The sequence below is a fragment of the Capra hircus genome, chromosome 9, assembly GCF_001704415.2.
Source record: "Capra hircus breed San Clemente chromosome 9, ASM170441v1, whole genome shotgun sequence".
Classification (NCBI taxonomy): domain Eukaryota; kingdom Metazoa; phylum Chordata; class Mammalia; order Artiodactyla; family Bovidae; genus Capra; species Capra hircus.
In genome coordinates, this window is record NC_030816.1 from 13,768,836 (window position 1) to 13,784,701 (window position 15,866).

Below are 15,866 nucleotides of genomic sequence, written 5' to 3' on the forward strand. Positions count from 1 at the left end.
GCCTGGAGAATCCCACGGACAGAGAAGCCTGGTGGGCTTCAGTCCATGGGGTCACAAAGAGTCAGACACAACTGAGCGACTAACACGCACATACGCAACTAGTCATATAACCTATGTGTTTGACCCTGCAATACAGGAAGGGAAGTGACTCTTAAGGCCCAGAAAGGAATTGGTAGAACAACCAGAACTGTGGTACCATCTTGGCATATAAAATCATCCGCCTGACCAAGCACCTTGCTTTTCTATGCAATTCATATTTGAGGAATCAGCAATAAAAGGAAAGGGATGGGACTGATATTTCTGGAGAAACTTTTGAAAAATATACCCACCTCTGCCCTACCTCAGATAAAAGGACAAAAAATTTCTAGAAGTATATTATGTTTATAGTAATCTTTTAAACAGCTAGGTAAGTAATTCCTAGTCTCAGCTAGCATTAGCAATCTGGGCTTTAGGGGAATGTATGGGGGATCAAGCCCAGATTGCTAATGCCTAGAGAATCCCAGGGATGGGGAAGCCTGGCGGGCTGCCGTCTATGGGGTCGCACAGAGTCGGACATGACTGAAGCGACTTAGCAGCAGCAGCAGCAGCATGGGGGATCCAAGACTGCCCTCTCAGCACTACCTGAGAATTAAAGGCCTGCTTCTTGTGCTCTGGCTCAGTCTGTAGGGACTGAGGAAGGAAGGAAGGAAAGAAGGAACAGGAAGAAAGAAGGAAGAAACCACTGCTTTAGATTAATGGCCTCTGAACATTTTGGCTCCTACATACCCTGAAATAAATTTTTTAAAATTCCACTTGAAACTATGTGGGCTTGGAACTGTCTGCATTTGAAATTCATATTTGATCTTTTTCATCATTTGTATAAATGGCTTCAAAAGCACTTTATTTTGGTATAGCATACATATCAATATATTTTAAAGATATATTATTTGCTCTTATATACCAGTGGAATTTGAATACTGCTATGATGTGTTCACTTTCTTTCATTTAAGAACACATGTACACACTTCTATAATGATCATTATGTAAAAAATAAAATTTCATTTGATGTAAATTTTTGATTAATACTAGAATGGGATGGAGTTTAGCATGAATTCTATTCTAGTTGTTTTTGTATTAGGTATTTATTATAAATATATAATATAAATATATTATATATAATACTATATATAAATATAAATATGAATAATATATGAAGCAAATATAAATATATAAATATAAGTGATATGTTACATATTATAAATATATAATATATTAGGTATATATTTCTTTAGGAAAAATATTGTTCTTTCAAAAATAGAGAAGTAGTGAAGGCTTTTTGTTACAATGACATCACTCAACTTCTGCAGCTTCCTTGAAATTGGGTGCCACATTTACATATTTACCTATCATAAGAATTATTTCAAGTAATCTACCAATTGGTAAGTCTGTAAGGTTTTCCTTCAGTTTTAATGGAAGCAAAGAATTGGAAAGTTCTCGATTTGCAGCAGCAATTTCTGGGAGGTATACAAAGAACACCACCAAGATAAAATAAACAACAATTATACTTATAACTCTTTCTCATAAAGGCACCTAGATTAATCTGATGCATATAAAATTTGTGGGAAATATTTAATTTCAATATATTTGTTGATATAATAGTTTTGTCCATGAAAAGTATGTGCCTCAAGTATATTTGAATCAAATAATGGAGCTGCATTACTTTACTAGCATGTGAGATGAGTACAATTGTGTGGTTAGGCTTCAGCAATACGTGAACCATGAACTTCCTGCTGTTCAAGCTGGTTTTAGAAAAGGCAGATGAAGCAGAGACCAAATTGCCAACATCTGCTGGATCATCGAAAAAGCAAGACAGTTCCAGAAAAACATCTATTTCTGCCTTATTGACTATGCCAAAGCCATTGACTGTGTGGATCACAGTCAACTGTGGAAAATTCTGAAGAGAGATGGGAATACCAGACTACCTGACCTGCCTCTTGAAAAATCTGTGTGCAGGCCAGGCAGCAACAGTTAGAACTGGACATGGAACAACAGACTGGTTTCAAATAGGAAAAGGAGTACGTCAAGGCTGTATATTGTCACCCTGCTTATTTAACTTCTATGCAGAGTACATCATGAGAAACGCTGGGCTGGAAGAAACACAAGCTGGAATCAAGATTGCCGGGAGAAATATCAATAACCTCAGATATGCAGATGACACCACCCTTATGGCAGAAAGTGAAGAGGAACTAAAGCCTCTTGATGAAAGTGAAAGAGGAGAGTGAAAAAGTTGACTTAAAGCTCAACATTCAGAAAACGAAGATCATGGCATCTGGTCCCATCACTTCATGGCAAATAGATGGGGAAACAGTGGAAATAGTGTCAGACTTTATTCTTTTGGGCTCCAAAATGACTTCAGATGGTGATTGCAGCCATGAAATTTCCTTTCCTTACTCCTTGGAAGAAAAGTTATGACCAACCTAGATAGCATATTCAAAAGCAGAGACATTACTTTGCCAACAAAGTAATCCATCTAGTCAAGGCTGTGGTTTTTCCAGTAGTCACGTATGGATGTGAGAGTTAGACTATGAAGAAGGCTGAGCACTGAAGAATTGATGTTTTTGAACTGTGGTGTTGGAGAAGACTTGAGAATCCCTTGGACTGCAAGGAGATCCAACCGGTCCATTCTAAAGGAGATCAGTCCTGGGTGTTCTTTGGAAGGAATGATGCTAAAGCTGAAACTCCAGTACTTTGGCCACCTCATGTGAAGAGTTGGCTCATTGGAAAAGACTCTGATGCTGGGAGGGATTGGGGGCAGGAGGAGAAGGGGCGACCGAGGATGAGATGGCTGGATGGCATCACTGACTCGATGGATGTGAGTCTGAGTGAACTCTGGGAGTTGGTGATGGACAGGGAGGCCTGGCGTGCCGCAGTTCATGGGGTCGCAAAGAGTTGGACACGAGTGAGCGACTGAACTAAACTGAACTGAACTGATGGAGCTGCAGGTTTGGCTAATCAGTTTTTGTAAAATGACAATTTCAGTAACATAAATGGCCAAATCATTTTTCATTGCATAACAGACATACCAGATCAAATTTACATTTTGTCTTAAAAACACTGTCTTTATTTTTCAGCTCAAATATTTCATCTCAAATAAATGACATCCACATTGTCACCCTTGCACTTCTGAAGACAACAATAGCTGGGTATCATCTGCTCACACCATTTTTCCCACTCACCTGTTTGAAATGGTGCAAGTTCACAACTTAGATTTAATATTTGCCATTTTAATAGCAACTTCCAGGGCTAAGTGAAAATCAGAATCCAAATCTTTGAAAATCAAGCTTCCATGGATGTGTTTCCAGATTACAGGGAAAAAAACAGCAGGAGCAGTAAGGCCCTTTACTCTCATGCATGCCCGGCACACTTCAGCAACATTCAGAGAAACAACATGTGCCATTACCAGAACAACCCCAGGTCAACTTGGATAAAGTTTGCATTCAGAATTCTACAGATTTCTTTACCAGTGGTATTCTTAGGCAAATCCTAGCAAGCCAGATAGCAAATGTATATCATTAACTGGAAACAATTGGAAACATCTGCTGCTGCTGCTGCTAAGTCGCTTCAGTCGTGTCCAACTCATGTGGGACCCCATAGATGGCAGCCCACCAGGCCCCCGTCCCTGGGATTCTCCAGGCAGGAACACTGGAGTGGGGTGCCGTTGCCGTCTCCAAACTCTATGCATTTGAAAGGCACATATTTTACCTTCAAAATTTGTTTCAGCACAGTATGTTGAACAATGATTTCCACCATTTCAAGCACTCTACAAAGTTTTATAGAGAATAGATGTAACTGAGGGATAAACTTGGCAGTGAACCTATTTTTTTAGCTATGAACAGTGTACCGGAACCTTTTCTAAAGGTTTCTGTGACTTCCCTACTAATTTGAAGACAGTTTCTAAAGCAGTTTTAATGGCTGCAGGAAATAGTAAGCTTATTTATGTTTTTACCAATATCCTCTACTGGTCTCTTAAAAAATTAATAGTCAACTTGCTTAGAAGTGTGTCAGAAGTAAAAGAAATAGAGGAAAATGTAGCCTAGCAATTTTGGTTGGAGAATTTCATGTTAAATTTAGAGACATTGGTCCTCTGAGCGACTTCACTTTCCCTTTTCACTTTCATGCACTGGAGAAGGCAATGGCAACCCACTCCAGTGTTCTTGCCTGGAGAATCCCAGGGACAGAGGAGCCTGGTGGGCTGCCGTCTATGGGGTCGCACAGAATTGGACACAACTGAAGTGACTTAGCAGCAGCAGAGAAGAAAGGGATTTTGTTTTCCAATGAATTGTCTGGATATGTTTCAGAATAAAAAGTTACTTCAGTTATTATGATAAAAGTTTCCTTTAGTGGTTCATTTATATACCTTTCTTTGTAAAGCTAGTCCCTTTTCATTGTGTTGGTTACAGGGAGTGAGGTATGTGTGTGTAATACAAATACAAGGGGGAAAGGTGCAAGCAGTGACAGATTTCCTCTTCTTGGGCTCTAAAATCACTGTGAATGGTGACTGTAATCATGAAATTAGAAGACGATTACTTCTTGGCAGGAAAGCTATGACAAACCTAGACAGTGTGTTAAAAACCAAAGACATCACTTTGCAGACAAAGGTCCATGTAGTCAAGGCTATGGTCTTTCCAGTAGCCATGTGCAGATGTAAGAACTGGACAATAAAGAAGGCAGAGTGCCAGAGAACTGATGCTTTTGAACTGTCATGCTGGAGAAGACTCTTGAGAGTCCCTTGGAAAGCAAGGAGATCAAACCAGTCAGTCCTAAAGGAAAGCAACCCTGAATATTCTTTGGAAGGACTAATGCTGAATGCGGAAGCTCCAATATTTGACGACGTGATGCTAAAAACTGACTCATTGGAAAAGACCTTGATGCTGCCTAAGATTGAAGGCAGAAGGAGAAGAGGGCAACAGAGGATGAGATGGTTGGATGGCATCACCGATTCAATGGCCATGAACTTGGGCAAACTCCGGGAGATGGTGAAGGACAGGGAACCGTTGCATGCTGCAGTCCATGGGGTTGTGAAGAGTCGGAAACGACTTGGTGACCGAACAACGACAAATACAGGTGAGATATATATACCTCCCTTCCCCTCACCCATGGAAGACATAGCTAATTAATAATGGCATTCTTTGCTACTGAAGAGAAGTCTGAATTTGGGGTTTCATGAATCTGTTACGCATCAGCTGATGCTGGCATGCTGGTTTAAGCCTGTCTTCCTATCCTTGGCACCGAGAAAAACTTAGATTAGCATGTCCGCCCTCCACACATACTAGGTAAGAAATCTTGGGAAAGGCTTTGAGTCTGTCCTGCTGCTCTCCCAGGACTGTTACACAAATCAAAAGATTAAATTCCTGTAAATGCATTTTGTAAACCATACAGTTATAGTCACATTTTCTGAAGAAATCAGGTTCATTGTGTTGTAATGTAAACAGCATCATCTCTTTAGTTCATCTCCTCCTGGGCTTTTTCCATACATATTTATTTTATCTATTTTGTAGGTGTAGTTTTTTTTAAAAAAATTGGATTTTATTAAAACTGTGCACACCTGTATTCCCTTTGAACGTGATATCTGATCCTAACTAGAAGAAAATGCTGCTGGAGAAGGAGAACGCTGGAAACCTCACACCTGGCTGATCATTATGATGCTGTGGCAGTCCTTTCTGCTCGGCTGGAGGCTGTGTGATTAATAGCCTCTCTTCCCAATTATGTGGATATTATACTCTTCTTCCTTTGGCTGGAGATGGGAGATATCTTATGAATGTGCAATGCAAATGTGGGCTTTGTGAATGCTAATTTCAAAATCAGCTAGGAGTTGATTGGCAGGAAACCGAACAATGGGGTGACAGGCCTGCCAGGGGTTAGGAATCTGTGAAAGAGAGCCTGAGTGAAGGTGGAGAAAAAGAGCTGGAGAGATTTGGAGTTAATCAAGAGCCATTGCTGGAACAGCAGCCATTTATGAAAGCAGATCTAAGCCAGATATCCTGGAAGAGAGGGTAGCTTGAAAGACAGGTGAAAGAGAAGTGTGGGAGTTTAGCTGACCACAAAAAGCAGGACGGAACTAAGAAGCCAAGATGATGCATAAACACCACAAGCCACGTTTGTGTACCACGTTCCCGAAGTGTGCCTGCCTGCCCTGGGTGTGTACCCTGAGGAACTACGCCCATTTCTGACCTTGACAGCCTCAAGGTCAGAGATTCTGTCATTTGTTTCTCTAGATGCCAGCAGGGAGCATCACTCAGGAAATGTTCACTGGACTGGACTGAACTAAACATTGGATTGTCAGGAAGATGATTTGAGTAACAGGAGAAGGGGAGAAGCAGAGTAACAGGAGAAGGGGAGAAGCAGAGAAGCAGAGATTCAAGCTGCTGTTTCATCCCTTGTTGTTGTTGAGTCAGGTCCCACTCTTAGCAATCCCATGGACTGCAAGCAGCATGCCTTAAACAGGGCAAAAGAAGTGATCAGAATGACTATAGGAACATATTTAGTTGGAAGGCTTCTGCTAACTGGGCAGAGCAGATTGTTCAAGATCAACCCTGTTTTGGTTTGCATTCTAAAAAACTAGTTAAGATGAGCTAGGTTTTCTACATAGCAGATGCTTTCAGCCCAAGGCTGGCTAGACAATAACAAACCCAAAGATAGAAAGTGTATGGAAACTTTTCCAAAAAACTGGCTTGGGCTGCTGACTTACTCTCTCAGGTGATCCAGTAAGCATAGCAAAAGAACTCCCCCAGAAGGAAGAGCAGGTGGAAAGGGCAGAGGTGAAGATGCTACATCCTGTGATGACCTGCTCAAACTATTGCTCCACTCAGCTGGGGGCAGTGTCAACAGGAGGATCGAGAACCAGCAGCTTGATATATTGGTCTCATCTGCTCTTAGAGACACTCCATCCATCTTCTCTACACTCTAGCCACTTTGCCTTTACAGATGATTTTTACTTATGTAAAAATATTTTTTTCTTTGGGCAGTATGTTAGCCTCAACACATGTTTCCATGTCCAAATGTCAGCAAATTATCTGTGAACCAGAATTTCATGGCAGTTTAATAAATCTGCGAGTATAGTTTATTCATACACACATTAATTCAAATAACTCTCTAAAATAGTCATATATTTAACTATCCATGCACACAGACTATACATTTACATCATCCTTGACGCATCTATGGAAGTTTTCCAAAAATTATGGACACAGTTAAAAAAAAAGATAAAAAGGGAGTTTCAAGGAGGGAACAAGGAAGAAACATTTTCTCTAAAATTCCTCTGTAACATGTAGGAAGACATTTTATCTGTCACTAAATACCAGAAATATTTTACTTTTCCCATATGAGAATGAATGCTTCACCTAAATGAATTTTACATAATGAAATGACTAGTTCCATTCCATCAAATCTCACTTTACTTAAATATAATAAAAATGAACAGTTATAGAATTTAAAACTATCATGGAAGCCTTTTTTTTTTAAATTAAGAAGTGCTTCAGGTTGGACACATTCAAGGGAGATGACTCAGTGCTTTAGCCAAGAACGTAATTCGAATATTGTGGAAATAATTTATGCTGCTCCTCAAATATTTACAGTTCTTCCTCCTTTCTGGCTGATTTGTGATTGGGTAGGAATCTGGGTCTAGTTCTGGATGATGAGCTATGGGCAGTGAGCTCCCTCTCTCAAGCAGGAGCATTTTTGTGCCAATGTAGACACTTCAGACCTCTTCCTGCCATCTGGCATGGCAGCCATGATGACTGAGATGGTGGCTGTCTCCTATCCTTGTTTCCTTAGCGACCAGTGATTGGTCAAACTTCTTGCTCACCCATAAGAATAAACCTTTGTGGTTTTTAGTCACAGAAACCTGGGAAGTGCTCACAGCACAGCATATATAGTATATAATTATATGTGTATATGTATGTTTAGATATATTCCTCATTAAAAAATATAATTATATATTAGTTATGTAATCTAATACACACACTTATGTACTTTCTTTTTAAATTCCTGAAGAGTTTGATATGAACCAGCTGGTACCATTCTACCCAGAACATTTTATGTCCTGTTATTTAAGTATTGCGAGTTACTGTCATTCTCAAAGTAATTAACTAAAGAAAGGTTAAAAAAAAGATTCTATTTGTATTATTTGTTGTTAAAAATTAAGACTGTGGACCTCAACTGAAGATCTACATAGAGCCTAAGAAAATACACATAGATCTGCATACATGATCTGTAATAAATGGAGACGTGTAATAAAGTTGCCTTAACTTTATGAATCCCACAAAATTACGCATTTAGCATTAGCGAAAGTTCTTCTCAAGAAAGAGAGGTGTTAATCTCTTTATCATAGGAATATAATGTAAAAAATGTTTTATATAACATAGTAATATATTATACAAATGTGTTCTATAAATATACAAAAACAAAGGAATTATTTATAACTCCAACTTTCTTCCTGTAGAGGGAGCATTATTTATTGGCAGAATACTATGAAAAATAGGGGTGTGATAATCTAGAAGTAGAATTCATAGAAAAGCTGAATTGTTTTGAAAAAGAGAGACGGTGATAAAAGATGATGGATGGTACCTGGGGGAAATCTAAGAAGAAGATTTTAAGGGAGAAGGGAATTCCCAGAATTAACAGCATACCCAGAAAGAATCACTCGGTCCATGACATAGCCTGGTTTAACCTGACAAATCCCTGTTAAAAGTGGCAGTGATTAGGAAAAAGCACACAGCCACCTTCTACCCACAGGTTCCAACTGCGTGTGCTGAGTATACACAGAAATGAAACAATTCGGGAAACACTAGAAGGAGTCGTTGGCTGTCAACACTTACTGCGAGGACAATCTGGAGGGAACTGTGAGCCACTTCTATGTACTGGTACTCCAGAAAACACCCTGAGACCGTGATGTAGCGATGGTCTTCTGGGGCCCAGTCTGGGGCAGGAGTCACTGATGTCACCGTACATCCTGGTCCATTCTCCATCCACCAAGATCGGTGCATTGAAATATTAAAAGTCAGGATAAGGTCTGTTTCCTGCAAGAAGACAATTTAAAAGGATGAGAATTACTTCACGAATGTTAGCTTATTTGGACTGATTTGCTTTAGTTTCCCATTTTGAAAGGTGTTTTTTTCCCCTTCCCTTGCTGTATTTTATACGCACGAAGAGCGAATGTGCTCAGTTGCGTCCAATTCTTTGAGACCCCATGGACTATAGCCTGCCAGGCTCCTCTGTCCATGGAATTTTCCCGGCAGGAACACTGGAGTGTGTTGTCATTTTATAGGGAGAAAAGGAGCTAGATGTAAAGTCAAAGTTCCACCTGGAAAATATGTGTCTGTTAATTTCATTTATGAAGGTTTGCCTGACTACAATAATATAAATAAGAGTATTATTAGTAAAACTGTCAGACTTACATTGTTATACTGAAAAATCTTAGCTTTTAGAACTTGTAAATATTACAAAGGGAGTGGTTTTAACTATTTTGTCAACTGAAGTTCATCTTAAAAGTGCTATTTTCCTCTCCCTTAGAATATTTACCTTTTGTACATTTTTTAAGGGGCTTACCTGGTGACTCAGACTGTAAAGAATCTGCCTGCAAATGCAGGAGATCCTGGTTTGATCCCTGGGTTGGGAAGATCTGGAGAAGAGAATGGCTCTCTACTCCAGTATTCTTGCCTGGAGAGTTCCATGGAGAGAAGAGTCTGGCAGGTTACACAGTCCATGTGGTCACAGAGAGTTGGACATGACTGAAGTGACTAACTCGCATTACACATTTTAAATGTTAAAACTGTACATCAGTTTGGCGAAACACCCTGCTTATTTAACTTCTATGCAGAGTACATCATGAAAAACGCTGGACTGGAAGAAACACAAGCTGGAATAAAGATTACCGGGAGAAATATCAATAACCTCAGATATGCAGATGACACCACCCGTAGGGCAGAAAGTGAAGAGGAACTAAAAAGGCTCTTGATGAAAATCAAAGAGGAGAGTGAAAAAGTTGGCTTAAAGCTCAACATTCAGAAAACGAAGATCATGGCATCCAGTCCCATCACTTCATCGGAAATAGATGGGGAAACAGTGGAAACAGTGTCAGACTTTATTTTTGAGGGCTCCAAAATCACTGCAGATGGTGACTGCAGCCATGAAATTAAAAGATGTTTACTCCTTGGAAGAAAAGTTATGACCAACCTAGATAGTATATTCAAAAGCAGAGACATTACTTTGCTGACTAAGGTCCGTCTAGTCAAGGCTATGGTTTTTCCAGTAGTCATGTATGGATGTGAGAGTTGGACTGTGAAGAAGGCTGAGCACCGAAGAATTGATGCTTTTGAACTGTGGTGTTGGAGAAGACTCTTGAGAGTCCCTTGGACTGCAAGGAGATCCAACCAGTCTATTCTGAAGGAGATCAACCCTGGGATTTCTTTGGAAGGAATGATGCTAAAGCTGAAACTCCAATACTTTGGCCACCTCATGCAAAGAGTTGACTCATTGGAAAATACTTTGATGCTGGGAGGGATTGGGGGCAGGAGGAGAAGGGGATGACCGAGGATGAGATGGCTGGATAGCATCACTGACTCAATGGACGTGAATCTGAGTGAACTCTGGGAGTTGGTGATGGACAGGGAGGCCTGGCGTGCTGCAATTCATGGGGTCGCAGAGAGCCGGACACGACTGAGCAACTGAACTGAACTGAACATAATATTGTGGTTAGTGGTAAAATATGTAAGACCTTTACTTAATAAAACAATATAGCTTGCCCCTCCATTGTTATTTTAGAAAATCAGGATCTTTCCAATCTTGCCCACTTCCACTATAAAATTGATCATAATATTTCTTAGAAAATATCCTTAGCAAATTATTGAAGGGTGAAGATAGTTAAGTCAACAACTCTTTAGATGAGGTATAGCATGTTAGGTGATGTGCAGCTACAAATGGAATGAAGGTAGTGTCTGCGCTACAGAGCTTGAAATCACATACACAAATGTGGAGCTATCAGTAGCACAGGGACAAATGTTGTTTTCTAGCAAAAGAATGGTTAGAAGAAATGCGCAGATACATCTTAGTATTTAACAAGTCATGAGGGAAGATGATTTCTAACAGAGAGGTTCAGTGGTGGAAATGGAATTATTTCAGTGGTAAATCTGCAAGATAATCATAGATGCCAGCTACTCTTATTCCCAAATGAAGTGCTTAATAGGAAATATTAAGATATGTCCACCTAACCTGAACTTATGAAAGTGTTGAACATAACTGATCAGGGAATTTGGGGAGGGGAAAGAGTATTCCCCTTTTAATGTGCTAAGTCGCTTCAGTCGTGTCCGACTCTCTGTGACCCTATAGACTATAGTCTGAACTATGTTATGAGTCTCATCATCTCCATAGAGTGGTAGTGGTGGGGGAAGGGATAATTTCTCTTTTCTTCAAGCCTATTGAGAAAGGCTTCAAAATGTCCTTGGAACCTGGGATATACAACAGACGAGTTTCTGACTCGGAGAAGGCAATGGCACTCCACTCCAGTACTCTTGCCTGGAAAATACCATGGATGGAGGCTACAGTCCATGGGGTCGCTAAGAGTCGGACAGAACTGAGCGACTTCACTTTCACTTTTCACTTTCATGCATTGGCAAGATGAATTTCAAAATAAAGCTTATGACTGGAGCTACTGTTAAGTGGTCAAACGAAGAGTCTGGTTTTTATTGCATTAGTTGATTTTTGATGGTGAATCAGCCTAGTATAAATCCCACTTGGTTGTGCTGTGTAGTTGTTTTTGTACATTGTTGAATTTTGTTTGAAGACATTTTGTTGAGGATATTTGCATCTATATTTGTATAGGTATTGACATGTAATTTTTTGTAATGTTACATGGTTTTTGGCACTAGATGAACACCAACTCATAAAATCAGTTAGGGAGTTTTCCGTTTGCTTCTATCTTCCAGAACAGACTGCAGAAAATTGAGACAATTCATTTCTTAAATGCTTGGTAGAATTCACCAGTGAACCCCTCTGGGCCTGGGGCTTTCTGTTTTGAAAAGTTATTAATTGATATAAATATTGAATATACATATTTATATTCAGTATATTAAATGGATATAGGCCTTTTTCTTCTTGTGTGACTTTTGGTAGTTTGTGACTTTAAAGCAATGTGTCTGTTTCAGTCCGTTTCATCTAGATTATCAATTTTGTAGACATGGAGTTCAGCTCTATACTTAAGTCTCTCTTCTCTACTGTAGCAGTTAAAATAAAATCTATCTTGCCATTTTTAATAAGTGACCGGTGCATTTTTTTCTTAACACCTCTCATACCTTTCTCTTACTTGGTTCGCTCTCATTTCACAAAGTACATAATTCACTAGTTATTTTTAAGAACAGGTGAATGACTTAGTCTGAAGTGTTTTTACCTTAATTTTATATTAATTGACTGATATTTTGGTTGGATATATTCTTTTTTGTTGAAAATCATTTTCTCTCAGAACTGTGTGGACATTTCTCCATTATGTTCTACTTTCTGTTATTATAGTTAATAAATCTGATGTCATTTTGTTCCCTGTAATTTTTTTTATGTAACCTTTCATTCTTTTGTTCTCTTGTGTCTTTTTGTTTCAAAAAGTGAAATAGTTCAAAAACATCAAAAAGTGCATAAGATAGTCTGAAAAAAACCATTATACCCACCACTCGGTTTCATTAAATCTTACGTTATATTTGCTTTAAGACATTTTTAAATAAAATTTTATACATATAAATGATGCCTCATCTGAGGTTTTCCTAAATATGATTTCCCTCTCTCTCTCTCCACAGATAATTACTATCTTGATTTTAGTGTTATTATTCTCATGGAAGTTTTTTGTAGTTTCACTGAATATTTACTTATTTATTAATAATATAAAATGAAGGTTTTTTAGGTTTTAAAGTGTTTATGTACTCTGTCATATATTTTGGTTCCCTGTTATATTTTTAAGGTTTATTTATATAAAAATTTTTAGCTTCAAATTCTGAACTTCAGTAAGACAGTATCTTGATGGGTTTCCTTTTCACTTAGTTTGTAGAGCATCTGGAGGGTCTTTCCATCCGAGAGCCATTTACTTTCATTTGAGAAGTCAGCCTACATTATACCTTTAGTGGTTCCCTCCCTCGACTTTTTCTGTTACTGCAGTCAATTCCTTTCAGACAAATTCCTATCTGTCTTCCAGGATTGATCTCTTACATATCTTACATTTCTCTTTAGTCTCCTGGAGATTTTCTTTACCAAGTCTTCTCAAACTTATAGAACTATATCTTTAATTTTTAATCCTTTGAACTTTCAAGAGCTAATTCTTCTCCAATTATTGATTTTATATAGTTAATATTGTTGAATTGTTTCCTGGCTATAACTTTTCTTATCTTCTGCATACTTAATCTTTTAAATTGTGTTTCCTACATTGTTTTAGATTTATCAGTTACTTATTTTTACTAAATAAGTAAGCAGATAAATAAATAAAATTAACAGTAATTATTAAGGATCTATCATGTGCCCTAGGCAATGTTCCTACCTTCATGAGTGTTAATTTTGCAGTGGGTGAAATGGATAACAAATATATAAATGTATGAAAATATCTATGTAATGATTAATATATGCAGAAATATAAACTCAAGTAAAGAAATAGAGTAACAAAGAATTGGGTGCTGGGGGGGAGTGTAATGCAATATTACATATGTTAGTAAGAAAAGATGTCTCATCATTTTGTATTTGCACAGGGCTCTGAATGAAGTGTAGGAGTAAAGAGAGCAGGTATGGGAACAGCATTCCAAGCAGAGGGAAAAGTGGGAACACCCTGAAGACTTTCTATTATGTTTATTTTTTTTTCTGACTTTCCTATTTGAGCTGTTCCTTAGAACTCTCTCATAAAAGTTCTTACCAAAGAGAAACAAACTTGATTGGCATTTTGTCGTGCATCAGTGGGCTAATCAGCTGGTGTCTTTCACACATGATTACTGGGCACCGCCTTCCAAGTGCTCCATTTGTAGAGACTGGTATAACTTTGTTCTGGGTCTTCCAGTTAATCTATGGCTACACACCAGACCACAGCCTTCCTGGGTTGAATGGAGAGGAACTGATGGTTTTGCTACATAATATGCAGGCTTTTTTTCACTATACAGCCTTTAATTTAATGCTCATGAATTCAGAAACTTAGCTTGTACCTCCAATATTCTCTCCTGGAAAATCTCATGGACAGAGGAGCCTGGTGGGCAGAGTCCCACAAGACTTAGCAACTAAACAATAGCAACGTGTGCTTCAAATGTGTAACCTATTCAGAGAAGTATGGTTGCACAGACTAAAGGAAGAGCCTCAGCACAATCTAACTTCCTCTTGAACAGATCATTCAGTTCTTCCCATTTTCAATCCTGGACCTCACATACTCCTCCTCCTTCTAAATCCTGACTTTCCAAAGGGTTCCATGCACACTGGAACCCACTGCATGATCATAAGTTTTAGGTTTTTCCATTTTTCTAAGTCACTTGCTAATCCTCTGTCTACTTTCTGTCTTCCAAAAACTGTCGACACTTCTTGTCCATTCTCTTTTTATCATTTTTTTTTATTCTTTAGGATCATTTGGTGGAGTTTCAGGATGAAATGTAAGTGCATATATTCAACCAGCAATCATTAATTGGATAGTTTCTAGAATTAGCTTATTTTCTTATTCATTTTCATGTAGACACTTAAACAAAAGGTCTCTGTGTTTGTGTATGTGTGCATTATTTTAATCACAAAATATAAATTCCTGCTTGTAAAATAGACAATAGAAAGGCCCCCTTGAAGTCCCTTTACGTGCAACAGAAATTCCTGAGGTGTGAACTGCTGCTCCATGCATAATTGATAGATTATTCAATTCCCATATGCTTTGTAATTTTGCATTCAAAATTATAGGGACTTTTGAGACAAAGAATGAGTCTTGTTAGCACAAAATAAGGCATAAAATCACAACCAATCCATATAACCAAATTTTCTATGGATTCACACTGAAAAACATATAAGATAGGTTCAGAATTGTAAGATTCAAAAACTTATTTTTAATCTAAAAAGACTTTAATAATTATATGTTCAGATCAGTATAGTGACAAAAATTTCTATCAGTATATTTATTCATCTCTCTTAGTAACTCTTCAAAAAGTTCAGATTAAAGGACCTCATTATGGTCATGTCATTTTTCAAAATAGCAGGGTCTGATGTGTTGCATGAAAGCTGTTATTAGGCTTATAAAGTTGTTTCTGATGGGGTTGTATGTATTCAGGGCAATGTAAGAAGCCTAATTGCTCAACAAAAAATAAGCAAGCATTTGATAATTTTAAAAAAAAAAGGTTGACAAGTAAATGAGAAAATGCTACTAGTAATGTCTAAGAATTTCAACGTAAAGCTAAAATTTGCTTTCATAATTTATGGCGTTTGATGCATAATCTATTCTAATTGTAAGGAACTGATTCTGTATTGCAGGAGTTAGAAGGAGAAGTTCAGAGTGATAAGCTTTGAGTTGTAGTTTAAAAAGCCAGAAATATTTTCTTAGATTTTTGGAATTTTCTTACTTAGTTCTTCTTTTTGAATAATAATATTGAAATTTGATTCTCTCCCTGCTGTAGATTGCTTAGTTAATGTCTGGAAAGTCTAGTTATCAGTATTCCAGTTCCAGTTCCAGTTCAGTCGCTCAGTCGTGTCTGACTCTTTGGGACCCCATGAATCGCAGCATGCCAGGCCTCCCTGTCCATCACCAACTCCTGGAGTTTACTCAAACTCATGTCCATCAAGTCGGTGTCAGGATAGTTACTAACAAATATTAGTTGTTCATATACTATATGCAAAATACTCTACCAGGC

The 15,866-nt window shown here is 38.2% G+C and overlaps 1 protein-coding gene across 2 annotated transcripts in view; it reads right to left on the reverse strand.

Annotated features, from left to right (window-relative positions):
- NKAIN2 (Na+/K+ transporting ATPase interacting 2) overlaps positions 1–15,866 on the reverse strand; it is a 1,184,738-nt gene that overhangs the window by 162,911 nt on the left and 1,005,961 nt on the right. For both annotated transcript variants that reach the window (XR_001296049.2, XM_005684494.3), the window contains exon 4: positions 8,856–9,056. Coding sequence is in view for 1 of the 2 variants with exons in the window: in XM_005684494.3 (XP_005684551.1) it covers positions 8,856–9,056 (201 nt within the window). In the remaining variant the exon portion in view is untranslated. The remainder of the gene's footprint in view (positions 1–8,855; positions 9,057–15,866) is intronic.